The 27,765-nt window shown below is 42.0% G+C and overlaps 1 protein-coding gene across 4 annotated transcripts in view; it reads left to right on the top strand.

Annotated features, from left to right (window-relative positions):
- Positions 1-313: 313 nt before the first annotated feature.
- The window catches only part of RABGAP1L (RAB GTPase activating protein 1 like), a 199,972-nt gene continuing 172,520 nt past the window's right edge, over positions 314-27,765 (top strand). Inside the window, exons 1-8 of one of the 4 annotated variants that reach the window (XM_052666174.1) lie at positions 314-403; positions 15,201-15,361; positions 17,578-17,770; positions 18,926-19,136; positions 19,760-19,934; positions 20,607-20,767; positions 21,738-21,848; positions 25,994-26,060. In XM_052666174.1, coding sequence (XP_052522134.1) covers positions 15,227-15,361; positions 17,578-17,770; positions 18,926-19,136; positions 19,760-19,934; positions 20,607-20,767; positions 21,738-21,848; positions 25,994-26,060 — 1,053 coding nt within the window. In that variant the 5' untranslated portion in view covers positions 314-403; positions 15,201-15,226. Of the gene's footprint in view, positions 404-581; positions 760-15,200; positions 15,362-17,577; positions 17,771-18,925; positions 19,137-19,759; positions 19,935-20,606; positions 20,768-21,737; positions 21,849-25,993; positions 26,061-27,765 lie in introns of those variants that run through there. The other 3 variants (XM_052666176.1, XM_052666175.1, XM_052666173.1) reach the window with 3 other exon arrangements.

The raw sequence follows: 27,765 nt of genomic DNA, 5'->3' as shown, positions 1-27,765 counted from the left end.
TGTGATTGCTGTGCTTTGTAACAAGGTGTGGGGCTGCCGTGCTCTGCTGGGCTGTGTCCGATGCTGAGAGCACAGCAGCTGTGTGAGTTATGGGGTAATTTGAGGGCAATTTGTTCCACATGGAATACAAAGGGGAGGAAAGAAACCACTGGGACAACCTCTTGTTATTTGCACACAAACAGTGCAGATGTTTTCCTAAACGTAGGCGTCTGTTTACGACTTGAATATTAAATATTGATTTAACCGTACCAAAACACCTGATAAGCAGCGTGACGAGCCAGCACCAAACAAATGCCCTCTCTCCCGGGCAGCTCTGCAGGCACGTCGCTGCCCATCGGCTGCAGCCGGGACTTCGACGATTTCACAGCCGGCCTTTCTCACGTTCAAAGGGACGGGGAGAAAGGTCTTGCAGCTCAGGCTCTCTTAACGTTACGGACTCGGGCCTCTCCGCTGCTCGAGGCGCGCTGAGCCGGGGACGGCAGCGCCGCCACCCCGGGAGCGGGCGCTCGCGGCCCGCCGGCAGGAGGAGGAGGAGGGGAGCGGCGCGCGCGTGCCCCCACCCGCCGCGCCGCGCTCCGCCATCCTCCCTGCACTCCCTTCCCCTCCCGCTGCCGGAATGTGGACGGCTCTCTCCCGGCCCTGAGGCGGCTGCGCGGCCGCCGCGTTCCGCTCGCTCGGCCTCCCTTGCCCGCCGCCCCGCGTCCAGAGGCGGGCCGGGACGGGCCGGAGGCGCCCCGGAGGACGGCTGGGCCGGCAGCGGTGAGAGAGGCGATGCCGCCGCGGGGCTCGCGAGCTGAGGGGAGGGAGCGGGCCGGGCCGCCGTTCCGTGTCCCGCGTGAGGGCGACGGATTGTTCGCGGCGTAAAGTTGGGCGCGGGAGCTGGGGAGCGCGCTGTGCCCTCCTCCGTGAGGGGGAGAGCGAAGTCCCTGCCCGCGGCCGGATGAGCGCGAGCCTGCGCTGTCCGCACGGCTCGGAGTTACCTCCCTGTTTCCGAGCGCTTTGGGTTTCTTTTTTTTCCCCTTTAATCCCCAGGCTCCCTGCTAGGCCCTCCCTGGCCGAGGCTCGGCGCAAACATCCGTGTCCTCCGGCGCTCTGCTGCCCGGCTGCTCCCGGAGCCGCTGTGCTTCTGTGCCGTGTCCCGGCACGGAGGAGTGCGGGCTGAGCAGCGCGGGTTGGGCAGGGCGCCGGAGGGACTGGGGGGGCTTTGGGGCTCCTTCCAAGCCAACCGTGCCGTGATCTCATACCTGCGTGCCTGCATCCATGCTTTTGCATAAAAGAGTTTAAAAAAAAAAAGTCAATTTTTTTTTTTTTTTTTAAAGCTTAAGAGAAATAAATCCAGTAAGACATAAGAAATAGCTCCCTTGGGTAAGCACTGCTTCTCCTTTTCTCAGGCTGTACTCTCACTAGTGATTCTTTTCCAAAGGGCAGCAGTCTTTCTGTCTGCAAAGAGAGTTGCTGGCTGCATTGCAGGCATCATCCTCTCCCTGTGAATTAGGGAATAGTGTGGCTTTGTTTGGCCAAACCTTGTCAAAGTCCTGAGTAGCGTCAGCCTGACTCATGTGCCACGTCTTTTGAATGTATGCTGGGGGAAGAGAGCGGTTCTGCGTGTTGTGCTGGGGTAGCACTGCAGGCAGTGCTGTTCATCTGCATGGGTGATGCGGTATTAGAGGTTAGTTTGCAGTTTAAACTTGAAGGGACCACTCACACAGGCACACGTGAGCACACATTGGCTCAGTGTTGCAGGAGTCTAAGCTAATTCAGAATGAAGTGCTCTGCGGTGTTCTCTTTAAGGTAGTGACAGTGAAATGCAGGATTGCTTGGGTAAAGATAGAATGCAGGCTTTTGAAAAGTGATTCACAGATTAAGATTAGGTGATATTAGTAAGAGGATTGCAAAAACATCCAGGCCATAGCATGTACTGCAGAGCAATTGAGGATGAGGTGAGTTGAGGCTTTTTCTTCCCTTGCGTCAACAAATGGGACTTGTGCAGCAAGGAAGTGAGTTCAGAGAACTGGTCAAAAAGCAGTACTTGTTATTTCTTTTTTCCCCCTCCAGGTTACTTTATGGTTAGAACAACTTCCTGAACTAGTTCACTTGTCTGGTTGTAGGGATGTTGACTCCATCCGAAGGAAGAAGTGCGTTGGGGTGTGTGTGGCTATTGCTGTGTCTCTGACACAGCCACGAGCTGCAGTGGGTGATGTGCTTATCTGGGTCACGCTCTTAGGACCATTGAGATCACGTAAGGAGGCACTGCTGCCAGGAGTCGCTGTGTGTGTGCCGGCTAGTGCCACTTGTGCTGAAGGTAATAAATGACAGTGACGGTGGTAAGAGCTCCTGTGTGCTGGCATGCATTGGCTAGGAAACCACAAGATTGTTTGTGGTGGTGCTTATTGTTTTTGTTTTTCTCGAAGCAACAGAGCCACCTCTATTTCTGCATTTTAATTCTGCTCGCCCACATCAGTGGCTGGATCTTTGCTCTCTCCTAGTTATCTTTTCTTCTCTCTAAAGCTGCTGTCGATTCGTTAATTGCAAAGAATGACAAGGGCATTATCAGGTAGAGACATTTGTAAATGTATTCAGCTCTAATTTAAAAATAATCAGTTGTATTTTTATTATTTCTGTTATAGCTGAAAGGCTATTTCAGACTTGACTGACCTTAGTAATTACAAACCTTCTGATTTCCAGTTCAGGCTAGTTTGTCATTAGATTATACCCGTTTTACGTGCGCAGTGGGCAGATGCACCGTATCAGCACTCTTAATCCTGGTGTAGCAGCACGAGGGATGCACAAATGTGTCAGACTGCAACATTGAACCTTTTAAATCTCTGACCACCAGCTGTACTAATCTTTACTCTAAGTGCTCTTCCACCCCATGAATTTTAATCTTGACCTTCTAAGTGAAAAATAAAATGCATATTTCAAACGTGAACAGTAAGCCTCATAGAATTGTCCTCTTAAAGGAGACAAAGGTGTTTTAAGTGTATTTTGTAAGATTTTTTTTGTTTTGACAGTTATATTTTTGATAATGTATTCCAGCCTCAATCTTTGCTACACCAGTACAGGTATTAAAGGAACCATTGCTGTAACCTGGATTGCTGGAGTGATTCTCTTTCCTTTGCTGGAGTCCTGCTTCCTAAGAAAACCCTGAAGTATTTGACAAGAGTTTGAAATTAATGTTTTTTCATCCTTTTTTTTTCTGTATTCTTAACTTTAAAAAGAGACAAAGTTTCTGTAGAGAGTATTGGAAAGTGTCTCTATGGGTTTTAAAGTGTTTACTTAATTTTGGTGTCAGAACTGTTCCAGGAGGACACCACGAAGCTGAAAGAGATAATGTGGTTTGATTGTGTGTATGTGACTCTTTTAAATTATACATGAATCTTTTTCAGAAACCTGCTTAATTAAGTTGGTTACTCTGAAAGATGAGTAAGGCCTCTGTAGAAAGCCTGTTCTTTTGCAGGGATGTTTCCTGTCCTTGGGAAGCATAGCAGGGACAAAGATCTTCCTGATGTTTTTAAGCAGACAGGGTTAAAACTGAAGTTCTTGCTGCATAGCAAGAGGTCCTGAACACATTGCCCTCCTGTGTACTGACCACTGGTGCCCAGCTCATTGGCAAACCAGCTGAGGTTGCACTCTTTAATGACCTCAGTAATGGGTGTGAAGACACTCAGAGGTACTGGCTTCAGTGGTAGTCCCTGCAGAATGTGACTGTGACTGCTGGTTAATGGAGTTGGTGCTGCTGATAATTTCCTCAGAACAATATTGCTTCTTCTCTGCAGTGCCTGTCTCACCAGTTGGGGTTGGATACAGCATGGGACTGTGCTGATGGTCTTCCATGTCCGCTTGTGTGTCACCCAGTAAACCAGCCGTCTCCTTGTACTGCTCAGGTGTTGTTTGTACTCTGGATCTATGCTTGCTGTTCCCAATAACCCTGTTCACCTTGGGCATAGGAATGCCTTCCAGGAGGATTTGCTCCATGATCCCGTTGTGTTTGGTTAGGCCGCCTGGTCTGCAGCCACCTGAATCCTCCTCTTGGCTCTTGAAGTTGGATGTGATGTTTGCCTTTCTTCCAGCCGTAAGGAACCTCAGTCAGTCTTACAGTCTTTCGCAGTTTTGTCTCTCAGTGAAATTGGCCAGCTCCTCTGGACTTTCAGATGCATCCCACCTGGTCTGTGTGTTTCCAGTTTGCTGAAATGTGTCTTTGTTCCAGCAGACTCTGCTGCTGGACTCAGGGCTCTGAGAGTCTGGAGCCATGAGGTTATGCTGCTTGTTGGTGCTAAGTGGTCTGTAAACCTTGTCCTCCCAGGGTGCCTTACAGCTAAATAGCTGTGCTTTTAAATTATAGTATAGTTAATGTCTCAATTTATATCATGTAGTTGTGTATATCTTAAGGCATAGACAGGTTTTCCTTGATAGGAGGAATGTTCCAGGCAGTGGTCTGTTGCATTTGATAAGCTTATGTTCTTACTTGCTTTTGGAAAGAACAGACTGAGAGCTCAGGCTTCTTACTCTGAGGACTGGCATTAACTAAACAATTAGATGACACGAATTTTAATAATTTTCATTGCTATTTAGAGAGATGCCACCTTTTATTTTAACATGGTTTCTATCTTAACAAGAAATCATAGTAATTTAAGAAAATACACCAAAAAACCAATCCACAGCAGTATTTTGTTTGCAAGTTGTTATGTTGAAACACATGGATTACATTTCAGTAGAATCACTCATTGAGCATTGTGGGCTTGCAGTGGGTTAATAGGAGCATGTCTTTTTTTAGTATTTTCATTATAAGTCCTATAGCAGTCTGTACTTTCTTGGAGGAAAGCAATTGAATGTAATTAAAATCAGCTACTTTTACTTGATTGCTGCACTTCACAGAGGTCTGGACTCCCGTTGACTATTTCAGTGTAATAAATTAAGATGGACAAGAAAAGTACAAGTTAGAACAATGTAAAACACTGTATTTTTATGGAAATAATTAGTAAAGAAGTAATTGGTGATTCGTAGATGGGTTCATTTGTGTATTGTGTTTATGTTGTGCATACATATTTGTATTTCTAACAAACGTTTCACAGTTAACACTGTAAAGAGCTGGTGCACTGTCCTTGTGTGCTTGTTTCTGTGTGCAATACAGAGCCCAGAACATTAATTTAGGAATAGGTGCAGAACTGTAAGAACAGGCAAAATAGTTAAAATAGGCTTGCAGAAATAATTTGGAGTTTTTTCTTCGTCCTTCAATAACATCCAGGTGTCTTTGAGTTCAGTGTGAGCACCGCATGCTGACATGCATTCCCCAGCAGCCTGTTCCTCGGGGAACCTTTCGGACCTTGGGCTGAATCATCTGGATTGCCTGTGGCAGAGAGAAGTGCTGGCTGGTTTTGATTCTTTCCTTTCTGCGGAGCCTTTGCTTTATCTTCTTCCTCTGGCATGTACTTTCATTATTTCCTCTTATTTTGAACTCAGATCTCGCAAGTAAATTCTTGGTGGCAGTGCAGCATAAGTAATAGTTGTCCCAGTCCGAGCTGCCAGTTTCTGTCTGCGCTCTGTGCAGTGATGGTGCTCGCACAGGCACTTGCCTAGCCAGGCGTTGAGCTGGGAGGAGATGCTCCAATCCTCCATTCCCCTTTGGAGTTATTGGTCAGCCAGTCGCAGGAGGTGTCCCGTCTCCTTCAGCGTGTTGCTGCCAGCACAGAAGGTGGGTAAGGTAGCTGCTTTTTTGACAATTCTTCACCTCCTGTAACTTTGAGATATTACTGGGCTGTCTGTAGCTTGTGTCAACATTTTCAGTGTGTGTGTGAGCATTTGAGCAGAAAGAAGCAGTGAAGTTGGAAGAGAGCTTTCTGTGCATGGCAGCGGTTGCTCTGGGGTTAAAACTTGAAGTGGAAAGCAGATCAGGCAGTGCAAGGAAAGCAAGCTTTTGGAAATATCAGTTCTGTCAGTTTCTGCAGGCTGTGTTTGCTCATAAATGTCTCTACCGCAAAAACTTTTTTTATTCCTGTCGTACTTGATTCTATTTGTTGATTCTTTAATAAGAATAATTTGAATACGAGTTACTTACTGTTATAAAGTTCCAAGAAACAGAGGTGTTAGCTAGATTTGTGTATTTCTTGGAGATAACTGCTCAGTGATTTTTGAGACTGGAATGGAAGTGGTTACAGGCACAGTTGAAAACTCAGTGCCTGATACAATACACTGTTTTGAGAATATTATTTGTCAACCATTTATTGCTCTATGTATATATAAAAACTGTTAGGGGATAGAGGTGCGGGAAAGCATTGGTCAAAATGTCCATTAGAGTATGTTGTCAAGCCCCAGAAAATTAATATCAAGTTGGAAGTTCCTCGTAGTTGTCCTGACTTCTGTATTTGCCTTTGACTCCTACAGCTTCCCTTTTATCTGACTGAAGTTGACATTATAGGGGGGTCAGACTGCAGATTAATATCTAGCTTTTGATGGTAGTCAGAGAAGAGAGTGGCTGTGGCAAAGTGACAAGACAAGCACAGATCATCCTTCCTCCAGCACGCCCTCCTGGTTTCTATGGGGTCGTACTGTAGAGTATGAAAAAAGTAGCCACATTATTGTGTGTGTTCCCTTCAGAATATACAAGGTGCCAAAATAACATCTGTTCTTAACTCTGTAGGTGTGCAGTGAAGCTGTCTGCTTCATTGGGACTTCAGAATACCTGGTGGTTGGTTTTTTTTCCCTGCTCTTAGTGCTTGGATGCTTTGTTGGGCTTGTTGGAGACTCACCTTTGACTTCTATGTGTGGCAGGATGCTGAAGCTCACCTGTCTGCACTTTGTATTTTGGATTAGGATTCCTTCTATTGTAAACCATTTGCTTGTCCCATGGCTCCTGTGAGTGTGGAAAGAACTGAGCAGTGCCTATGAATATATCCTATGTACATCCTGCTAAACAGGTTTATGGGTGTCAGAATAGTTACTATCTCCATTTGTTGGATAGTTGAATAAAAAATGTAAGAGTCGGTTACACTGAAATGTTCAGAGTGGACTGCTGTGATGGATTCGAGAGGTTTTTCTGTGGCACCTTTGTAATTTTGACTTTCCTGCTTTACTTCCAAGAATAACGCTTTATTCCCAAATAAACATTTTAGTTTTCAACTTTCAGCATCAAAACGACAAGATGTGGGTTTGTGTCAGTCCCCTTTTCCTGGGTGATGTCAGCTTTCCCTGCTGACAGCACTGGCTCTGAGGTTACACAGTGTCCCCACCTCTCCTAGGTGCTGCACGTTTACTTGTCTCTCAACAGAATGCTGCTTGTATGGTGCTTAGCAATTGGAGAGACACCTCTGTGGCTCCTCAGGATTTGTTTGATTTTATGCAAGCTGGTGAACTTTTTAAATTAGAAATATAACACATCCAGCTATTTGGATGGTTTGGAGTTTGGAATATGAAGTGATCTTCTTGAGATCAAACCTTGTTCTCATCTAGATAGAACAAATTGTATTGATCCTTTAGACTTAAAATGAGAAAAGGCTTTTCTTCCCTTTCTGCTTATTACTACTTTCTTTCCCTTGATGTGACTGAGTGGACAGAGCACTGCAGTACAGATGTATCTGATCACATATTGTCCTGTTCTTACAGGAAGATCTTTTTTTCTGTGAAGGGAACAATTTTGTATTCTTTCATGAGTTTCCCTTAGTTTTCTAAGACCTGTCACAGCCTTTGAAATTAGCAGCAAATCTGCATCTCAGAATATTTTTGTAAGAGCTTGCCCCAGGAACGTGGAGTGTGAGATGTTACTTCCAGCATGCAGAGGAATTCAGAATGCCCTGATCAAATCAAAATTCAGGTAGCATTTCTTAGAATCACAGAATGGTTTGGGTTGGAAGGGGCCTTAGAGATCGTGTTCCAACCCCCTGCTATGGGCAAGGACTCCTCCCACCAGATTCAGCAGTGGTTTTGGTATTAGGTCATCTTGCAGTTAACATAATAGCCATGGATATTTTCTTTGGATCAATCACTCCTTAATTCAAGTGACTGCTTTCTGTTCAAATGATACTTCTACGTCATCTTAGCTGCAGAAACAGCACAGCTGTAGTAGAGAAATAATGTCAAGTTCAAGGTATGCTTTTAGCAAACAGGAAAATGTGCAAAATGAACAGAGAATTCCATGTGAGCATTGAGAATGGGAGAATACGAAAATGATAGCATGCTGAAGCTTGTTTCTGTGTCGCACCATTACGGTTCAACACACACAGGAGTGAGGCAGACAATAGTTAGAGCCATTTGCTGTGCTACATTCCAGTTGCTCAATTTGAAGCAGTTATCCTAACTTCCACGAGGTTTCATTTTCAGTTCACTATGGCCTTTAAAATAACCATTCTCTTCTCATCTGTGTATGCTAGTGTGAGCTGCCTGTCACCTGGTGGCTCATGCCACTAACTGTGGCCAAATCTTAGGCCTGAGGAGTTGTTTCTTTTTAAAATCTCACTCCCCAACCTTATTTTAATTGCTTTGGAGCTTGTGTCCTGCAGCAATTCCATTTGTTTGTGGATACCCCATCCCTGGAGGTGTTGAAGGCCAGGTTGGATGGGGCCCTGGGCAGCCTGGGCTGCTCTTAAATGTGGAGGTTGGTGGCCCTGCATGTGGCAGGGGGGGTTGGAGATTTGTGATCCTTGAGGTCCCTTCCAAACTGGGTCATTCTGTGATTCTGTTTGTGGAGTTTGAGCGAATGCAAGCAGGCAAGTTACTGGGGGCTGCCTCTGTGGTTGACCTGATCTTCTTTCCTTCCTTGATCTGGTCTGATAGTTTGTTTACCATTTGTGATGCCCTTCTCCCCACCCGTTCCACATTGTACTTCACATCGGTGGTTTTGTTTTTTAATGTGCTTCTCATCTTCGCTCTCGCCTGTGGTTTGCAGCGGTTGATGATCTCTGCAGAAGAGGAGAGGTGCTGCTTCTCTCTTGGGCTGTAAATGTCAGCTGCTTCCTTGCCTGAGTCACCGTGCCTGCAGTGCCAGCACGCCTGCCAGCCGACGGGCCTGGAGTCAAGATGAATGAAAACAGTCTTTTTCCCTGAGCAGTTCAAAATGGAATCTCCGCAGTGTTTAAGTGGCCGATGTGTAATCCAGAACTCCAGCTCAGGAAAGCTGTTTCTCTCCTTTATAATAGTTGCCTTAGTATGCACAATGCCATCAGGTCAGAATTCTGTAAGCTGTGGATGCAGAATGCTTTGAGGCTGAATGGACGTTTTCTTGTTTATGTAGTTTTCTTTTGAATCTGTTTTCCTTCTAATAGTTATTCCTTGGCTTATGATTGACGTAGGAGCAGTCTGTGTCGAGGCCTCCTGTATCCTCTGTATCCAGGCACCCAGTGCAGGAATTAAAAACAGCCTGCTCTCTGTGAACAGACTAATTATTTGTTGTGGTGTATTAAGTAGAAGCTCACTTTCACAGAGGAGACAAAGCTGCCAAAATAAGCTATGTGGTTTTTCAGTTGTGTGGTCATTCTTTCTTTGTTTTGTTTATTTGAGTTCTTACCGTTGCTTTCACTGAAACTAGATTTTTTAATGCATACACATGGCCTTATATTTTAATATGAATACAACAGAGATCTTTTTATATTAGAGTGATTTTAATCTAGGGGAGCAGTATCAGTAAGGCAAGTGAACGCTAGTTTCTGTTTTTCCCAGGTGTGTTTTATGTTGTCTTTCACAGAGATAGACACTGGGAAACAGCTTATGGATAGTAAAGCAGCACTTGGTTTGAACAGAGAGTTCAGCTTCTTTCTCCTCTTATATGAGAGAAAGGGAGATGAAGGGCAAGATTAGAGTGGTGATGATCTTGGTGAAATTGAAACAGAGTGGGATTTACAGAAACAGTTTTGACATCTTCAGCATAGGAAGCAGTGGTAAAGATTGAATTAGTGAGCTGTTTCCAGTGCCCTAAGCAGGAAATTAGAATGAAATGCACGTTACCTCTATGTAAACCAGAAATGTGAGTCACGTTGCACTTGTGTTTTATAGTTAAGTCAGCTTAATGCTTTTTTTGCTCGTGTGCATTGTATTGAGCGGCTCAAAAAGGGGAACAGACGACCCTTTTCAGTGTACATCTGTGCTTTGAACATCTGTTAGCAGAAGAGAAATCACTGCGTAGCCGCATGGGACCTTCCTCTCAGAAGGCTTCCAGAGAGTCCCTTGAAAATCTTTCTTCTGTGTTGTGTTTTCGTTGTGAGATTATCAGTGAAACTGTATGGCTTTGAAAGTTCATCGTTAATACGGGATCTGATTTGGCCTGGCTGATGATGGAAAGTGTGAATTTGATTGATCTGCACTGCCCTGGAAGAAGATTGGAAGCTTTCCTTTAAAACACGTTTCATTTTGCTCAGTGAAAACAGATGCATCAACATTCACCTTGTTTTTGTGTTGTCTTTTCTTTCTTTTTCATAGATGTTATCAAGTTCTATCAAAGCCTTGGTGCTGTTGAATGCAAAACTAATTTTTTTTTTTTAAAAAGAAAATATATCATTTTTTTGAATGATGAATTTGAGCATTAATTTTGAAATATTTGTTGAACACAAACTGGAAGTAAATGCAAAGTACCAGGTCAGTGCTTCTGAGGACTAGTTCATGTATTGGTATTTACTAATGGGGACCAGCTTGATGAGGAAGTTTATGAAACCATTCAGGGAATGCAAAGCAAATCCAATCCAAAGCCACAAGCCCTTCCTTTTGAGTCTCTCTCCTATCATAGCAGCTTTGCCAGTGGTCATGGCTGAGCTTCTCTGCCCAGCGGTCCCCTGATTGCTGCTCAGGTCTGTGTGGTTTTGTTTGTGATGTGGTTTTCCAGTTTACACGCAGTACGAAATGCATGGAAGAGTTAGGGAGAGGGGGAATTGAGAAACACCTCCGTCCTGTGGCCCTCCTCTTGTACACTGGGGTAAGCTAGTGTAGGGAGTTGCAGTGAGCCCACGGTGCCTTCCTGGAAGGAAGAGCTGTAGCTTCTGAGAGTGGGCTGTGTGATGATTGGGATGTATACGCCATAAGTTCCACTTCCTGGCCCCCAGAAAGCTCTATTCCAGGTATGTGTGGCTTCGTTTTTATCCCAGCTCAAAACCTTGGGAGCTGAAGTACGGAAAGCTGAAGTGAGTTGGCCAAAACTATAAGATAGAGCTCAAAGAGGAAAATAACAGCTTTTCCTTAGTCATTGCTGTAGCACTACGAGATTTCCTCCCTTCTATTTTAAAACTAGATAAATCTGATTAATTACTTTATATCTTGAAAACCTTTTGTTTTGAAACTCTCTTTGTCAGAAAGCTGTGCTGAGATGTTGCTTTTCCTCGGAGTTGTACTCCTTTTGCCAACCGGTTGGCTTTGATCAGCAGAATTTAGGAAGTCTTCCTCCCGTGTGATTGTTGCAGGGCTCTCAACTTGTTTTCTGCGTGCCATTGCTCATCTGTGTGGAGGAGGAATCATCCTCTGTACGGGGAAGAACAGGACTGCTCAGGACTTCTCTTACAGAAATTGCTTCCTTGTGGTAACAGAACGTACTTCAGCATTTCTTACTGTGAAGAGAACTTGGAAAACACAGTTTGTCACCATTTTTCTGAAGATGTGCTTGGAAGACCCCTTCTGATTCTGGGCTCTGATGGCTTGGGGAGTTACCATCTGCTCTGTGGTTTTGTTCTTGGAACGGTGTTGGTCAAACAGAAGGTTTATTTGCACCTCAGACGTGTTAATTCCATTTGAAGTAAAACTGCACCAGCAGCTGAACGAAGCTTGCGGGCTCGGTGCAGAAATAGCTGAGGTGTGTTACTTCTGCTGCCTTCCTGCCCCTGTCTGTCACATGCACTCTGAGCAGCAACCAAATGCAAATGCTGAACCTCTTTAATGACTGTTGTGAGCGACGGTTCAGCTCCAGGAATAAACTGGGCATGACTGGAGGCTGTATGGCTGTCTGTGTGTTCTGACTGATGATTGCACACCCGGTGTTGGCAGTCACTTGTTCCAAACCTTTGGTTCATCTCTGCCATGGGTGAAACAGGAGTAAGTACTCAGTACGGGGTAAAGCGAATGCTGAAAGCGAAATAACGTAACTGCCTGCAGTCTGGAGGTGACTGGAAAGTCCAGAAAATGTTTCTCTCTTTTCTTAGTCATAAAGAATAAGAAATAAAGTAAAAAAAAAATCACGTGTTCTGTTTTTCTCACCTTCCCCAAAGCGCCTTAGTATGTGATTCATTCAGGGGAGATTTTTATTCTTTTTACTGCTTTTCTTAAAAGTGCTTAGCTGGAGTAACAGAACGTGCGTATTTTTCCCCTCTAAGTAGCTTCTTAAGGCAGTAAAGCCTCAGTAATCTTCTTGAGACTCAGAGTTACATTATTATATTCTCCTATCAACTTTATTCTACTTGTTTAATTTGAAACGTGACTCAGTCATGATTTAGAGGTGGTCTTGGCAAAAGACCTGAGGGGTTTGTAGACTGGTAGCTTAGGTGAGCTGATGAGTGAGGAGATGTCCTGGAGCTTCCTGCCTGGCCTGCTCGTGTCTGATTACCAAGCAGAAACCAGGCTGGTTTTGTTGTGACTAGAATGGCGCAGAGAGCATCCATGTGAGTAATGCTGATGGCAGCTTGGAGTTGGCTGTAATGAAAGGCAGGAATGAAGGTTTTTAGGGTGGTGTTTTGCTCAGCCATGGCAGAGGTGTGTCTGCTCATCATGTTGATGGTCAGGCTTGAGCTGCACTCTCAACAACATTAAATAGCTTGTAAATCTGTAAGTGCAATGACATGCATGGTATGCTTTTAGGAATTCTGAAGGGAATTAGAAATTCCCTGCAGTCATCTCATGTTAATTATATTTCCTTCCTCTCTTCCAGAAGAGGAACTTCCCTAAAACTGTCTTTACCTACATGGGGATATTTTGTACTTCATTATGCTTTTCTAGTTGCATTATCATCATTTTCTCCTTACAAACGTGCATTTACTGTGCTTTTCTTCTTATATATTGCTACAGAAAGCTTTTGGCAGTTGATGTGCCTGTCTGTCCTCCATGGCTACAGACAGAAGGTGGTACAGCAGTTGGCATTTGTCTTACAACAATTAATGCAGTAGAGCCCTTTATGCATAAAGTGCATGTGTGCACAGAACTCTCTGATTGAAAGTTAAGAGACAAGAGGAGCTTTGTGGGGATCTGCATCCTTTCTGCTGATGTGGCCAGGAGGGCTGCCTGTCATCCTCTGCTGGAACACCTTTAGAGTTAAGATGCCTTAAAACACTGAGATGAAGCTGACTTCAGTGGAGAATCCATGGCCTAGGGTTGGGTGGAGCCCACATGATGTCATGTCTGCAAGCTGCTGCTTTGGGTTCATTGCACTGCCAGTCCAAACTGGTAGTCTCTGAATATGGCAGCTGTTTGGGGGCTTTTTCCTAATGCCACTCTCCTGACAAGTTTCCTGTGCTGTAATACAGTGCTCGAAGTTGAGTTGGTGGTTGTTGACCCTGCACATAGCGGGGGGTTGAAACTAGGTGATCTCTGTGGTCCTTTTCAACCCAGGCCGTTCTATGATTGTGTGATACGATACTCTGGGACTTCTGTGTGTAATGCTTCACTAACTTGAAAGGTAAAATTGTGGTTGTGTTAGGGAGAGGGAAAATTTGTTTGGAGAGAGGTGGGTGTAAATAGATCGAGTCTTGAGAAGAGCAAAAGGCTACTGACCGTGGTTTCAGAAGTGACACAGAATGGTTTTGTATTGAACTTGGCTTAGTTCCCAAACTTGTTCTTGTACAAAGTTGCTGAACTGCGTGTTGTGGCTAGCAGGCTTAAATAGTGCTTGCTCAGAACGGAGGAGGACTTGCTCGTCTCAAGGGCTGTTTATGTGCTTCCCTGCCAGGAAACCTAAATTTGTGATCTCGATTGCATGTTTTGAAAGTAAAATTGAGAAGCGAGCATGGCACGGTTCTGTGCCCTGGTACTGCTGTGAAGGCAGTGTGAAGCAAAGCCTGTCTGTGCTCACAAGTCACAGCACAAGTCTGGCTGAGCTCCCCTGTAGGGGAGCTGATCCTCCCAGTGTGAAACTGGGTTTGGTGGGCACTGAGCTGAGCTTCAGGTCTCCGTATCCAGCTTCAGGGGAAGCGTTCTGTTCCACCTTGCAAATAAGGCAGTAAGGGAAGGTTCCCTCCCTGCTTTAGGTTATTCATCACAGCTTTGTCTCTTAAGGAAAACACTGTGCAGCACCAAGCCAAAGCAGAGCTTTCTGGAAACTGATGTGGAAGTACATTGTGTCTGCAAGTATGTGCTATTTACCAAGAGTATCTGAAAATGCCTTTCTTCTTTTAACAGAGGAATTATAAAAACGCAGAGACACTTTAAAAACAACGTTTTAGCCCACTGTTCCTTTAGGGGCCGGGGAAAATGTTCTACTCTAATAGAGATGATCCTCTTTGTGTTGGATACCTACAGTTTTTCTTATTCAGGAGTGCTGGGAATGATTTCAACTTTTTTTTTTTTTTTTTTTTTTTTTTTTTTTTTTTGATAGTCTTTTAAATGAACTTGTAGAGATACCAATCCTTTGCCCTTGTTTGGTTGTGCCTGGGCTTATTTCTGCCCAGAGAAGAGAAAACCTGTTCTTGGTTTCTGTAATATTTACAGCTAATTCTTTTTTTTTTTGTGAGTAACGTGATTAACTGTTGTAGACTTTTCAGAGAAACTGCTGAGAAGAATGTGATTGTGGTTTAGTATGATCTTTGATGCTTCATCACATATAGATATAAATACCTTGCTGAGAAAACGTTGCTAAACATGTTTTCATGGTATGGCACACGCTTGGAAAATTAGTCATAGGGTAATTTGCATCTTCGCATAACCTGGGTGATGCTGATGTTGAGAAATGCATCTGTATGAGAGAAAAGGAGGAAAAAGGGCGGGAACTGGGGGAGGTAGAGGGAGCAGGATCTGGAGGATTAGAAACAGTAGAAGTGGAAGCTCCAAGGTGAACTCTGTTGGGAGTTATCTATACATGCAGATAACAGTTTCTGCTGTTCAATCACAGATTTTTTTAATACCCCAAAATACACTTTGCTATTCAAATGTTCTTACACCAGTGGAATCAGAGAAATGTCATTAAATGTAGTATAATACATTCATACAACTAGGTATTGTATTAGCTGATAGAAACTTCCTGTTACACCTGTTGAGATATTAAAGAACACGTTTTTAATCTGTTCGTAATGTTTTTTTTCCTTCTGTAGGTGGCTGTGGCAGCTGCTGACCTGAGATGGAAGTCAGAACATCATTCAGCAAAGCCAGGAGAATTCCTGAAACCGTATCCACATTAATTAATGAAGAGTTTGTCGTGGTTCACCAGCAAACTGAGGACTCCTCTGGGAAAGATGCAAAACCTCAGCTAAAGGTTGACTACTGTTTTATTTGAAATATATGATAAGATTCTTATTGAGCAAAAAATAGTCTCTTCTTTGAAGTGTTTAACTAAAGATACTTGTGTGTGCTTGAGGAGAATCTTAACTGCTCATTTTTGTCAGTGCTTGTTTAGCCATTGAAATCAGGAGCTCAGATTAAGGAAGCCTGTCCAAATGTGGCAGTACAGTTTTTCTTTTAGTAACTTCTATGGGGGCTAGCTTTGTTAGTGTTCTGTGGATTTATACATTAAACAGGGACTAAAATATTATTTTCAAAGAGTAAGTTTCAGATTAATGCTTAGGAGGTATTCTTTATTTGTGGCTCACAGCCTTAGAATGTTTTTTTCATTGAAGAACACAATTAGGGTGCATAGGAATTGACCACAATGGACCTTGTTTTTGTTTCCTTCTCGGTGCTGCCTTAAGCACGACTAAGACCTTATCCTTATAACAAAGCTGAGGAAGTGTGGGATAGATGAGTGGACAGTGAGGTGGTTTGAGAACTGGCTGACTGGCAGAGCACAGAGGGTCGTTGTTGGTGGTGCAGAGTCCGGTTGGAGGCCTGTAAGCAGCGGTGTTCCTCAGGGGTCTGTGCTGGGTCCAGTCTTGTTCAACATCTTCATCAATGACCTTGATGAGGGGATAATGGCCACCCTCAGCAAGTTTGCTGATGATACGAAGTTGGGAGGATTGGCTGACACGCCTGAAGGCTGTGCTGCCATTCAGCGAGACCTGGACAGACTGGAGAGCTGGGCAGAAAAAAACCAGATGAGGTTTAACAAAAGCAAGTGTAGAGTCTTGCATTTGGGGAGGAATAATTCCATGCACCAGTACAGGTTGGGGGATGACCTGCTGGAGGGGAGCTCTGTGGAAAGGGACCTGGGTGTCCTGGTGGACGACAGGTTGGCCATGAGCCAGCAGTGTGCCCTTGTGGCCAAAAAGGCCAATGGCTTACTGGGGTGCATTAAAAAGAGTGTGGCCAGCAGGTTGAAGGAGGTGATCCTCCCCCTCTACTCTGCCCTGGTAAGACCTCATCTGGAGTACTGCGTCCAGTTCTGGGCTCCCCAGTACAAAAAAGACAAGGATCTCTTGGAAAGAGTCCAGCGGCGGGACGCAAAAATGGTGAAGGGCCTGGAGCATCTCTGCTATGAGGAAAGGCTGAGTGAACTGGGTCTGTTCAGCCTTGAGAAAAGAAGGCTGAGAGGGGACCTGATCCAGGTCTGTAAATATCTGAGGTGTGGGGGGCAGAATGGCGAGGCCAGACTGTTTTCAGTGGTGAGTGGAGACAGGACAAGGGGAAACGGCTGGAAACTGCAGCATAGGAAGTTCCGCACAAATGTGCGCAAGAACTTCTTTACAGTGAGGTGACGGAGCACTGGAACAGGCTGCCCAGGGTGGTGGTGGAGTCTCCTTCTCTGGAGATGTTCAAGACCTGCCTGGATGCCTACCTGTGCAACCTGCTGTAGGGAACCTGCTTTGGCAGGGGGGTTGGACTCGATGATCTCTGGAGGTCCCTTCCAACCCCTACAATTCTGCGATTCTGTGATTCTGTGACCTGTAGAAGCTTTCTAGCACAGAATGCCTGAATGTTTCAGTATTGGGGTAACAGCTAATTGGTTAATGGCAAGTTTCCTCAATTTGGTTGCTAGAGCAGATGTGATCCTCTTGGAGAAATAGGAATTTGTTCCCCTTGAAATGACAACAATGATTCTATCTTTCCATAACTGTTGGGCAGTTTACAACTGATGATTACAGAAATTAAATTAATTAAACACTGACTGCTTCTTTAGTTATTATATCTAGATGGTAAAATCCATAAAGCAGCTTTATTACTGGCTGTGTTGGTTTTTTGGTTGGAAATGCTGGTATCTGTGAAAGGCACTTTTTTTTGGAGGGGAGGAGAAATGTCTGACCATGTTCTGGCTATTTTTATACATTTACTTTTGAACTACACGTGGAGTAATTGGTGAGCCAACTGAGATGGCTTGGATATGACTAAGAAAGTACAATTTTCTGTAAGGAAAGTGTGTAACAAATTCTGTTATTTCTGTTTTGAATGGAGAATCTAAACACAATCCTGTTATTTTAACAGAGGTCTGTAAGTTTTGGATGGTTGTTTGTAAAGATTGTGTCTTTGAAAGATATTAGCCAAATAAACATACACATAGCTATATGTTTTTGGGGAAAAAAACTAATCTCCTTCTTACAGGTGTTTTCAAATGGAGATGATCAGCTGGAGAAGGCAATGGAGGAGATACTGAGGGATTCTGAAAAAGACCAGAACGACTCCACTGCTTTCTCTGAAGGTTCTAGTGATGCATGCAGCCAGGCATCTGGACTTGGCTCAGCAGGTCAAACAAATCAACCGTCCTTGCAACTTGTTTTAGACCCTTCTACTACAGGTATTCCTGAAGAGTACCCTTGTCTTATGTCCCATCCCCCCATACCTCCCCAAGGATGGCAGTTCTTTTCTTTAAAGCTTGAAGTTAAAATAGATGTAATGCTTTCTGGAACTTAATTCTGTAAGTATTCCGGAGAATATTCTGTAGCCTCTTCAAGTTTTCTCATTAGGAGAAGACTGTAGATAGGAATAGATCATTACCAGGTCGATACACCTTTGCTGCTCAGTTTTCATCAAGACAATTTTTGTTATGTCACCAGCTCTGGTTTAGTTGGGACTCAGTGTCAGGTAACTGCTGAATGTACTGTAGGTAAGATAGAGATGCTGCTGGTGGAATATCAGAAATTTCAAGATTAAGTCCACTGACATGCATTCAGCATTTTTTAAGTGTTTCACAAGCAATGGTTGTAGTCAAAAGAAATATGAAAAAGCAGGGCAAAATGCTAGGAGAGACTTGGAATTTCCATTCTTGGAGCTAAAACTCAGCTCAACAGGACCTTGAGCAGCCTGATTCAGCTAGCTCTAGTCTAACCCGTTCTGCTTGTAAATAAGTTTAAGATGGAAACGATCTCTAGAGTTAATCCAACCTGGATTACTCTGATTCATACTTCTGATTTTTATTTTTTTTAACTTCACCTTTCTTTTCTTAAATGCCAAATAGCCTTTAAAAAAACACAGAAGAATAATCCAAAAAGAATGCTTCTCTTCCTCTGATTAGAAGAGCAAGTGTCCCTTTACTTTTCTCCAGTTCGCTGATGTTTCATGCAGTCAGCGTATTTACCTCAAGAATGTGAACCACATTTGAATTTAATAATTCTTTACAAATTGTAAATTCATGGGAGAGAAGAGAATTAGAAGCATCTTTATGCAAAAATAACGAGTAGAAATTTGGGTATGTAAGCAAATTGAACTAGGTAAGGAACACTTTAGCACAGCTAAAAAGAATCAAACGGTAAATTGACCTAAAGCAATACTTGGAAACCTGTGTTAGAATAGACATAACATTATTAATTAATGCTGAGTGGATTTCTCACTGTTGGACTTCGATCTCTGTGTCCATTCTTATAAGCAGCAAGAGATTTTGCTATAGAACTTGTTCAGTAAACAATATGTAAAAATAAAAACAAAGTTAAAGAAATGGTTTCTTCATTTTCAGAAGTGTCTACACGAAGTTCATCTTCTCCCCATGAACCCTTGGAAGAGGACAGCGTGTTGTTTAACAAACTGACTTACCTGGGTTGCATGAAGGTGTCTGCCCCTCGCAATGAGCCAGAAGCTCTACGTGCCATGGCAAACATGAAATCCTCAAGTCAGGCCCCTCTATCTGTAACTCTCTATGTTCCCAATGTTCCAGAAGGCTCTGTAAGGTAATGTGTAAATGATTCTTTTGTTACTTGCACTGCACGTGGAAGGTGGATTTGAAGTTTGTTACTCTCACAAGGAGGTAGAATGGTTGGATTTTTGGCTCAGGTTCTTTACAGTACAATGAGACACCTCACCCTGTAAAAGAAAAATCTGTGGAAGTGCTGTACTGATGGTCATGTTCCACTTCTTTGTGGGCATCTTCTTGAAGTACTTAAAATGCTGAGTTGGGCCTCTTCAAACCAATGAAAATGAAGCGTAAGGTTGAAAGTCATTTTTGGGTGTAGGAGTATCTGAGTGCTAGTTTCTCTATACTGGTTATCAGAAGTGCCTGTTCGTCAGCTTTAGGGCCAAATATTCTCAAGCATCTTGTTCACTGATTTCTGCTGTTTTGGAAAGAGGTACCATGCTCTATTGGAGCATTAAAAAAAAAATTAGGCCAGCATTACAAACAAAAATATTTACATCTTACAGCCAGAAAGCCTGACTTATCTGTTCCTACTCTCCATCTTGTATACTTAGTTGTAAGTTCAGTTTAGGTATTTATCTAATTGCAGGAAGTTATTTTGTGTATGTTTGTTTGATTTGCTTTTTTTTTTTTGTTCTTCACTGTTCCTTTCCTTGGCAGAATAATAGATCAGTCAAGCAATGTGGAGATAGCCTCTTTTCCAATCTATAAGGTGTTGTTTTGTGTGCGTGGACAGAATGGGACTTCAGAAAGTGACTGTTTTGCGTTTACTGAAAGCAGTTGTGGAACAGAAGAGTTCCAGATTCATGTTTTCTCTTGTGAAATTAAAGAGGCAGTAAGTATTAAATATGGTATAATGGCTCATATAAAGGAGGCAGGGCATATCTGGGAAAGTTATTCCAGATTTGGGAATGGTATGTATTTGAGAAACACATTAACGCATGTTCAGTGGATTTTAGAGAATGTGCAAATAGTCACGTGTGACTATTAATGCAAGTTAAAAGTTACAGCATTCCAACAAGATAGCAAAGTGCACTGTAATGGGGATATTGTAGAAAGCCTTTTGTTTTTCAGGCCTCATTTGAGTAGGTTCCAGGTTAGTGTTGCAGTGTAGATCTTGGGAGTTAGAATCACTTTACAGTGCTGTGATTGCCCTTGGTATTTTGGGAAGAACTGCTGAAAGTTTGAGATAGGAGGATTTTTTTAGGCTGGAAGAGTAAGGGATGAAAAAGATGACAAAACAAGGTTCCACTTTAGCAAACTGTAAGATATGTTATTAAAGGCACAACTTGAAAAATGCAGTATTAGGGTCTTCTAATGAGTTGCATTCCCAATCTTGTGACATATTAGCTTACTGAGAAAACATTGTTGAGTGGTTATGAAACACATGATCTAAAAGCTTTCTGTTTTAAATAAAGAAAAGAAAAAAAGAAAAAAAAAGCAAAGGTGGGTGTTTTTTTCATCTTTTAGTATTTATAATACCACTTGTTCTTTTGCTTTTCTGCAGGTCAGCCGAATTTTATACAGCTTCTCCACAGCGTTCAAACGTTCTTCCAAACAAGCATCTGATCACGTTAAGGATTTCGTTCTTCCTACTCCAGACAGTGATGTGTACACTTTCAGTGTTTCCTTAGAAGTCAAAGAAGATGATGGGAAAGGAAATTTCAGGTAATCTGAATGGAATGGGAAAGTTGAAAATCTTCTTCAATCAAGCATACTTGCAGAATGCACAACTGTTGTGCTGCAGTGAAATTGATTTAGCTTCTTTTCCTAAGTGGACCTGCTATGAGGAGGAAGCCACTGCTTTGCTTTTGGTTTTCTTCTCTGTATGTTTTCCATTTAAGGATTTAAAAACAGCACCCTTTTGAAATTGGCTTCTTTTAAAGATGTATCTGTTGACAGAAATGTTCAAGATAGGCTTGTGCAAATGAAAAAGATGGTAGGATGTCTGTACAAACTTCTGTCAAACCAATTTTCCCAAATAAATACAATGTAGTGCTCTTTTAAGTTGGTTCAATTGAAGGTTGGATGTTGGGGAGAAGTTCTTTCCTATGAGAGTGGTGAGGTGCTGGAACACCTGGAGGTGTTGAAGGCCAGGTTGGATGGGGCCCTGGGCAGCCTGGGCTGGTATTAAATGTGGAAGTTGGTGGCCCTGCCTGTGGCAGGGGGTTGGAGATTTTTGATCCTTGAGGTCCCTTCCAACCCGGGCCGTTCTGTGATTCTGTGACTTAATGAATTCTGAATGCATTGAAGGTTTAGAAGCTGTAAAATTCTCAGAGCGTTACAGGGAAGCAAAATATTTTTTAACCTAACAGTGAATTACATGACTTCTAAAACGGACAGAGTTGACGAGAAGAGTTGATCTGTTAAAATGTCCTGTTGTTTTTTGGTTTGTATGGTGCACGTGTTTCTGTTGTTTCAAAAAACAAAATGCCCTCACATGATCCTGATAATTTCTCTGGATAGTTAAGATACGAGGTGCGAGATACAGGTTTTTTCTTCAGTGTTGGTTTATTAACCAAGTTTAAATGGCGAGGTCTCAAACAAGTTATGAACAGCTTAAGTGGGTTACTGTTCTCTGCTGTACTTAACAGTTAATGTCCTCTTTTCATACTAACTTTTAAAAAATTTATTTTAGCCCTGTGCCAAAGGACAGAGACAAATTATATTTCAAACTTAAGCAGGGAATTGAGAAGAAAGTGGTGATTACAGTTCAGCAGCTCTCAAACAAAGAACTGGCCATTGAAAGGTAAGAGCCATATAAAAGTAGTGCAGACTACCTTTTCATGAGAACATTTGTTCTCAACCTGGCTTTGCAGGTTATGCAACTGAAAGAAGAAAAACAGTGACACAGTATTATTGCATAATAAAATTCACTTACAGGTGCATGGTTAAATTTTAATTATCTTTTTAAGTAACTGATGTGATTTTTAAGGTGGAAACATGATGTCTTGGAAGCATAGCATGTAACTAAGCAAACTTTTCATTTTAATTGCATTTTTTGAATGTGAATTTTTTGAACTAGGATACTTGGGCATTCTTATATTTTTCATTTTGTTTTTTCTTGTTAAGTAGCACAGAAACACATGTTTATTATAACCCTTCCTTATTACCACTGTCTGTGTTGTGAAAGTAACCAAGTTGGGTTGTCTGAACTATGTTAACCTTAGATCTGTTTCCTCTTCCAATACTTATCTTGAAGTAGTAGTGAGGATCTCAGGTATGGTTGGTGACCAAAGGTGTATATACTGGAAACTAAATGAGAGGAAAATTCTTTCATACAAAATAAATATCTTTTGAGGAAGACAGTTGCACAAAAAGCAGAAGAAGAGCATGAAGAGTAGCTCTTTGTTGTTAGGTTCAGTAACAGGGGACTTGTGCTACAGCAGTAGCAGGCATTGCATTAGCTTAAATTAGGAAATTCTTTCTCAGTAGCTCATATTTTAAAAAGAGCAAATGCCACCAGATGGCAATCTTACCAAAAAAGTAACAATAGGAGAATTCACTCCTATTGAGGAGAATTCAAGATAATGGGAGAATGTAAGAAACTCATATAGCCTAAGATTGATCTCTATTTGCTTTCAGGCTATTTTTATCAAAAAAGAAACTGTAATTTTCTGTAACAAGAAGGACACAGCAGATTATTTTATCAATACTGTAAAACTGTTCTTTTGCTTCTCAGTAGATTAAATTTGTAATTGAAATAAAGTTGATTTGAAACTTCATGGATGATGAACTGTTAAGCTTTTCTGAATAATATTAATTCTCTATTCAGCATTTTCCTTGTGAGGGATCTTAAGGAGCTTGGTTTTGTGTTGTTGGTTTTTTTTCCTCTTAAAACTATCTTCATTAGAAAAGAGCTTTAACTTAGGTGGTATTTAGGATGATTCAATATGGATGTTATTTTTATCACCACAAGCTTTGCTGGTAAGTTATTTAATTGGTGTGACACGCACAACATTGCAAGTCATTTTATATACATACGGAATGCAATATTGAAATAAAAAAATTAGCATGATCGATTGACATTATGTGAGAACTTCTAGCTCTTTAATGCTTTCTCTGAAGTATTTCTAAGGGAAATCATAATGGAAAAACGTGATTGTTGCTGCAGAAGAGTGGCCTGTCGTCAAAAGTGTTCCAAAAATCTGTGTTGATGGTTTCAGAAAAAACCACCTGAGAAACCTCTGCTGATGCCAGTAGGTGGTGTTCCGATAGGGCTGAGTAGGTTTCCCACAGGGGATCCTGTGTTGCTTTCTAGCTGTGATGCCTATTTGACCTGAGCTTGCCTGCTTTTCTGTTGTTAGAGCAAGTGAAGAAGCACTGTTCTGTCCTGCATTGCAGCTGTGAGCTGTGGGCGGCACATGTAGGCTCATGGCTGCTGTGCTGTGTGGGATATCACATCTGTTACTTACAGGGTTCAAGAAGAAAATTCTGGTTAATAATTGAGGGATGTAAAGAGTTGTTTTGGAGAGTGAAGAAACAGCCTTTTGTTCTGAGAGGCAATAGGACTGCCTTTGTTCTTGTTGAGAGGTGTTTAATGGTAGAACATTACTGTTCGTGTGGAGGACTCGTACCAAGTCATGGAAGTGTGCCTTAGTCTAGAGCCTGTACCTGTAGGGTTGATGTGCAGAATATTGGCTGGTTGCTTGCTATTGCTTGAGCTCATTTGAAGTCATTTTGCTCTTTTGAACTTAGAAGAGTAGCCTTGACTCTTCCAGTAGCAGGATGTTCCCAGTCATCATCAGTATCTACTTCTGCAGGAATCACATTTTAATGTCTCCCTTTCTTTTGGAAGCATACAGGCCAGAATCTTTGAGAAGTACATCACAGCTTATTTCCATCTGATGGAAGTGCAGTGAGGGCTGGGATCTGGTGAGCTGGTGCCTTAGAAAAGCACAGATGTTTCACCTGCCTCTGAATCTCAGGCCTGCAGGTTTTTTTAGCAGGCTTACCAGAAGCTAGTGACCACTCTGTTGTAATAAACTATAGCTCCTACTGAGCTATTTCTACCTTAGGAACAAAAAGTGGTGCAGTTGGTCCATGGTACGTTCTGCCTGGTCCCATTAGTCTCACAGAAGCCTTCTCATGTGGCTCAGTACAAGTCCTGGCATCTGCACTGTTATGTGGCACTGTGTTATGCTATAGATGAGATGAGTCTTATAGATGAGTCTTCATCATTGTCTACTGTTTTATTTGCTACTGTCCATGAAAGGGTTTTTGCTTGAAAGCTGTGAAAGCGTTGTCTGCATAACTGTCCACTGGCTGTTCAGATAATATCTTAGGATTTCTGCTTGCTGACAAATCTGAATTTTCCTTTGGGTAGCTGAGCTGCCCAGATGATGGAGTATCTTCTGTTGGGTCTTAGAGAAGGTGAGAATGTGAGCTGTTTACGGTGCCTTCAGGTGCCTGGGGGAAGGATAGGGAAGAGATGGAGCCTGATCCTCCCTAGGGGTGCAAAGTGGAAGGATTGGAGTCAGTGAGCACATGTTACTTCTCTGGAAATTCCTCTGTTGGGTTAAGTTGTTATCAGTACAAAAGGAGCTGGGCACTGGAACAGATTGACCAGAGAAGTTATTTGTGTTCTTGTAGATGCTTAGAACTTGACCACAATGAAAGAAAAGTTCTCAAAGCAAACCCTTCTGAACTATGAAGTTCGGTTAAAACTATCAAGAAAGATTGCTAGTTAAATGACTGGACTGGAACTCAAGACCTTGGCTTATATATTATCTCTGTGGCAGAGTACCCACGTAGTGGTGGTGATGGCCATGAAACTTCCTTTGTCCCTTCTGTTTAGGTTGCAAACTCTATAGCAGAAGCTGCTTTCTACTCTTGCATATGCACACTTTAGATGGTGGGGCAATTGTAGAGAACTCTTGTTAAGTCTTTATATCTTGCATTCCTAAATAAAATGACAATAATGAAGCATCCCATGATTAGATCAGAAAGTGTAAGCAAGCAAGATGCATCTTGAAATAGCTAACAGTTACTAAAATGGTATTAAAACCTACAGAAAAGTGACCAGTGTTTGAAGTAAAGGAGAGAGCAGAGAACAGGCATACATACAGAAGAGGTTAGCAGGACATTAATGACACCTGATGAGCTGATCTTTGCTTGTGGCAAGCAAGGTGTGAGCCTACTTGCTTTGGCCTGTTAGATCCATTTTTTGAGTGCAGTGAGTACTGTGAAATGAAGGTAATGAAACTGCTATAGAATCTGCTGGGCAAAATTGAAGCTGGTTTATACTGGATTAATACTCTACATTGAGAGACATGGGGGGATGCTGGTGGGATTTTTTTGTTGTTAAAATCTCATGCTAATGATAGGTTGTTACAGTGATTCGTCATGTAACATTTGAGGGCCATAAGTTGTGACTGTGAAGAATCCTTGCATCTATGTAATAGAGAGGATCAGATGTAAAAAATAGGCTGAAGTGTAAGACCAGAGCAAATTGGTATTTTTAAGGATCTGTGAAGCTGGGTGATGTTGATTTACACCAGTGAAGTTATGGATGATAAAATATGTAAATTGTTACTTTAATTTAATTATATGAAAGCAGGTTTAAAATTTATTTTCATGTTGCCAATCTGTCTCATTTGTTTTGAGGAATCTTGTGTCTTTTAAACTCAGTGTCTTAAATTGTCTTTAAGAGCAATTAATTCATAGGTTAGACACTAATTTCTGTTGTCTTCATTCTGGAAAATAATTTTATTGTCACTTCTGTGATTTATATTGTGATGTTGGCTGAGTGTTGCCATAACACTGGCAGAAAATTACTGAGATTTTCTCTAAATTAGAAGCAGTGGGTGCTGTGCCATTATGTTCAACAAAATGCTTTTGTCTTTGAAATGCTAACATATATGTGTATATATATTTTTTGATAAAACTTCACAGATGCTTTGGAATGCTGCTGAGTCCTGGAAGAAATGTGAAGAACAGTGACATGCATTTACTAGACATGGTAATGTATGTTTTTAGTAATCATTTTAATAAGATAAGTAATTTAAAAGCAAACAAAAAGCCCCAACCATATAGAAGCACCTCCCAAAAATAAAACTGCCACTGTTTGTTTACTTTGGTTTCTTAAATCCTGAATCTTCTATTTTAGGACTAGAAACAAATGCTTCACGCAACGGGCAGAACATCTCAATGTCAAAATCTTTGGCATCTGTTTTTGTGAAATTGATAGTTAGTTGCTCCAAAAAATTGTTAAACATGTTATCTAAAAATTTAGAGCCAATAATTGTCTTTATGCTTGGATCTTAGAGATGTGCTGCTGGTTTTTGCTGAAAATGTTGCCATTAATTGCTTAATCTGAATTAAATTCTTGCTCAGAGCTTGAAAGAGTTGCTTATCTTTTAAGAGCCTTCCTTTCTTATAATGAGTTGCATCTAAGAGAGCTGCAAGTTAATAGGATACTTTGTGATTGTATCAATTCAGTTTTATGCAGTGGGCAAGAATACAACTGTTTTCAAAAGTCAAAAAGTGCTCAAGTTAAATCAGCCAGGCATTTTGTAATTACACAGACAGTTTTGTCTTGTCCACGTCTTTATCCATGTTGATGATTCTGGCTGTTGGTATTCAGTTCTCTTGTCAGAGGTAAGAAACTTGTATGCTGTTATGTTTATGTATATGCTAACACAGTTTTCATTTGTTGATATTAGTTCTGATGTTACATTTCAATTTTTTGATTGATAGAAAATAGAATAAATTATGAGTAACAGAGCATAATGAGTTCTGTTAATCCATATAACATGTTTTTACTGTACAGGCTGCCTATCTGAATCCATATCTTTATCCCAGCCCTAGTTCCGTACATTTAACTGCTGGATGTGATAGCTTATTAATCATCTCCTGTGTGTTTACATGGAAACTCGTGTTTTCTCACAGCTGCCTTTCTCCCTCTTTAAATTTGGAGAACTTGGTCACTCCCACAAATCCTACAAATCAGATTGCAGAGTAGGAATGTCAGTCCCATTTGCCTCTGAAGTGGCGACCATGCAGGCTTGTTGGATCCATAGGAACTGCCCAGGGAAACTGCAGGAAATATGAACTGTTACTGGTGTGGGACAAGTATGGAAGTAACAGATGCATGGTATAAGATTATCCTAATGCAAATACAGAGGCTTTCCTGTTGTTACTAACTTGAAGATATGTGGCTGTTTTGACTTCAATTGCATATTGTCCTGAAACTTGGTTCTTTAAATGTCAAATTTTTATGGACTGGAGTTGCAAACTGCTGTCATACTTAGAGAAGGTCTGTGCCTGAGCAACTCAGGGGCAAGTATGGCAGTGAGATAATTTTGGAGTAAAAACACTAACCTAAATTTTTTGGTTGATGTAATTAAGGTCTTAAGTAAGATTATATTTTGGACTGTTTCTCTGTATACAGTGAGAGAGGGTTTGGTCTCTTCTCATTGGTGACAGGAAGAGGGGAAATAGCATCAAGTTGCTCCAGGGGAGGTTTAGGCTGGATATCACAAAACACTTCTTTACACAAAGGGTTGTTAAGCACTGGAATAGGCTCCCAGGGAGGTGGTTGAGTCACCATCCCTGGATGTGTTTAAAAACCATTTGGATGTGGTGCTCAGGGACATGATTTAGGAGGGTTGTTAGAGTTAGGGTGGTATGGTTAGGTTGTGGTTGGACTTCATGATCTTTGAGGT

The sequence above is a fragment of the Tympanuchus pallidicinctus genome, unplaced genomic scaffold (genome assembly GCF_026119805.1).
Source record: "Tympanuchus pallidicinctus isolate F22 unplaced genomic scaffold, pur_lepc_1.0 scaffold7, whole genome shotgun sequence".
Classification (NCBI taxonomy): domain Eukaryota; kingdom Metazoa; phylum Chordata; class Aves; order Galliformes; family Phasianidae; genus Tympanuchus; species Tympanuchus pallidicinctus.
The sequence above is the reverse complement of the archived record's forward strand: the minus strand, read 5'-3'. Positions and strand labels throughout refer to the sequence as shown.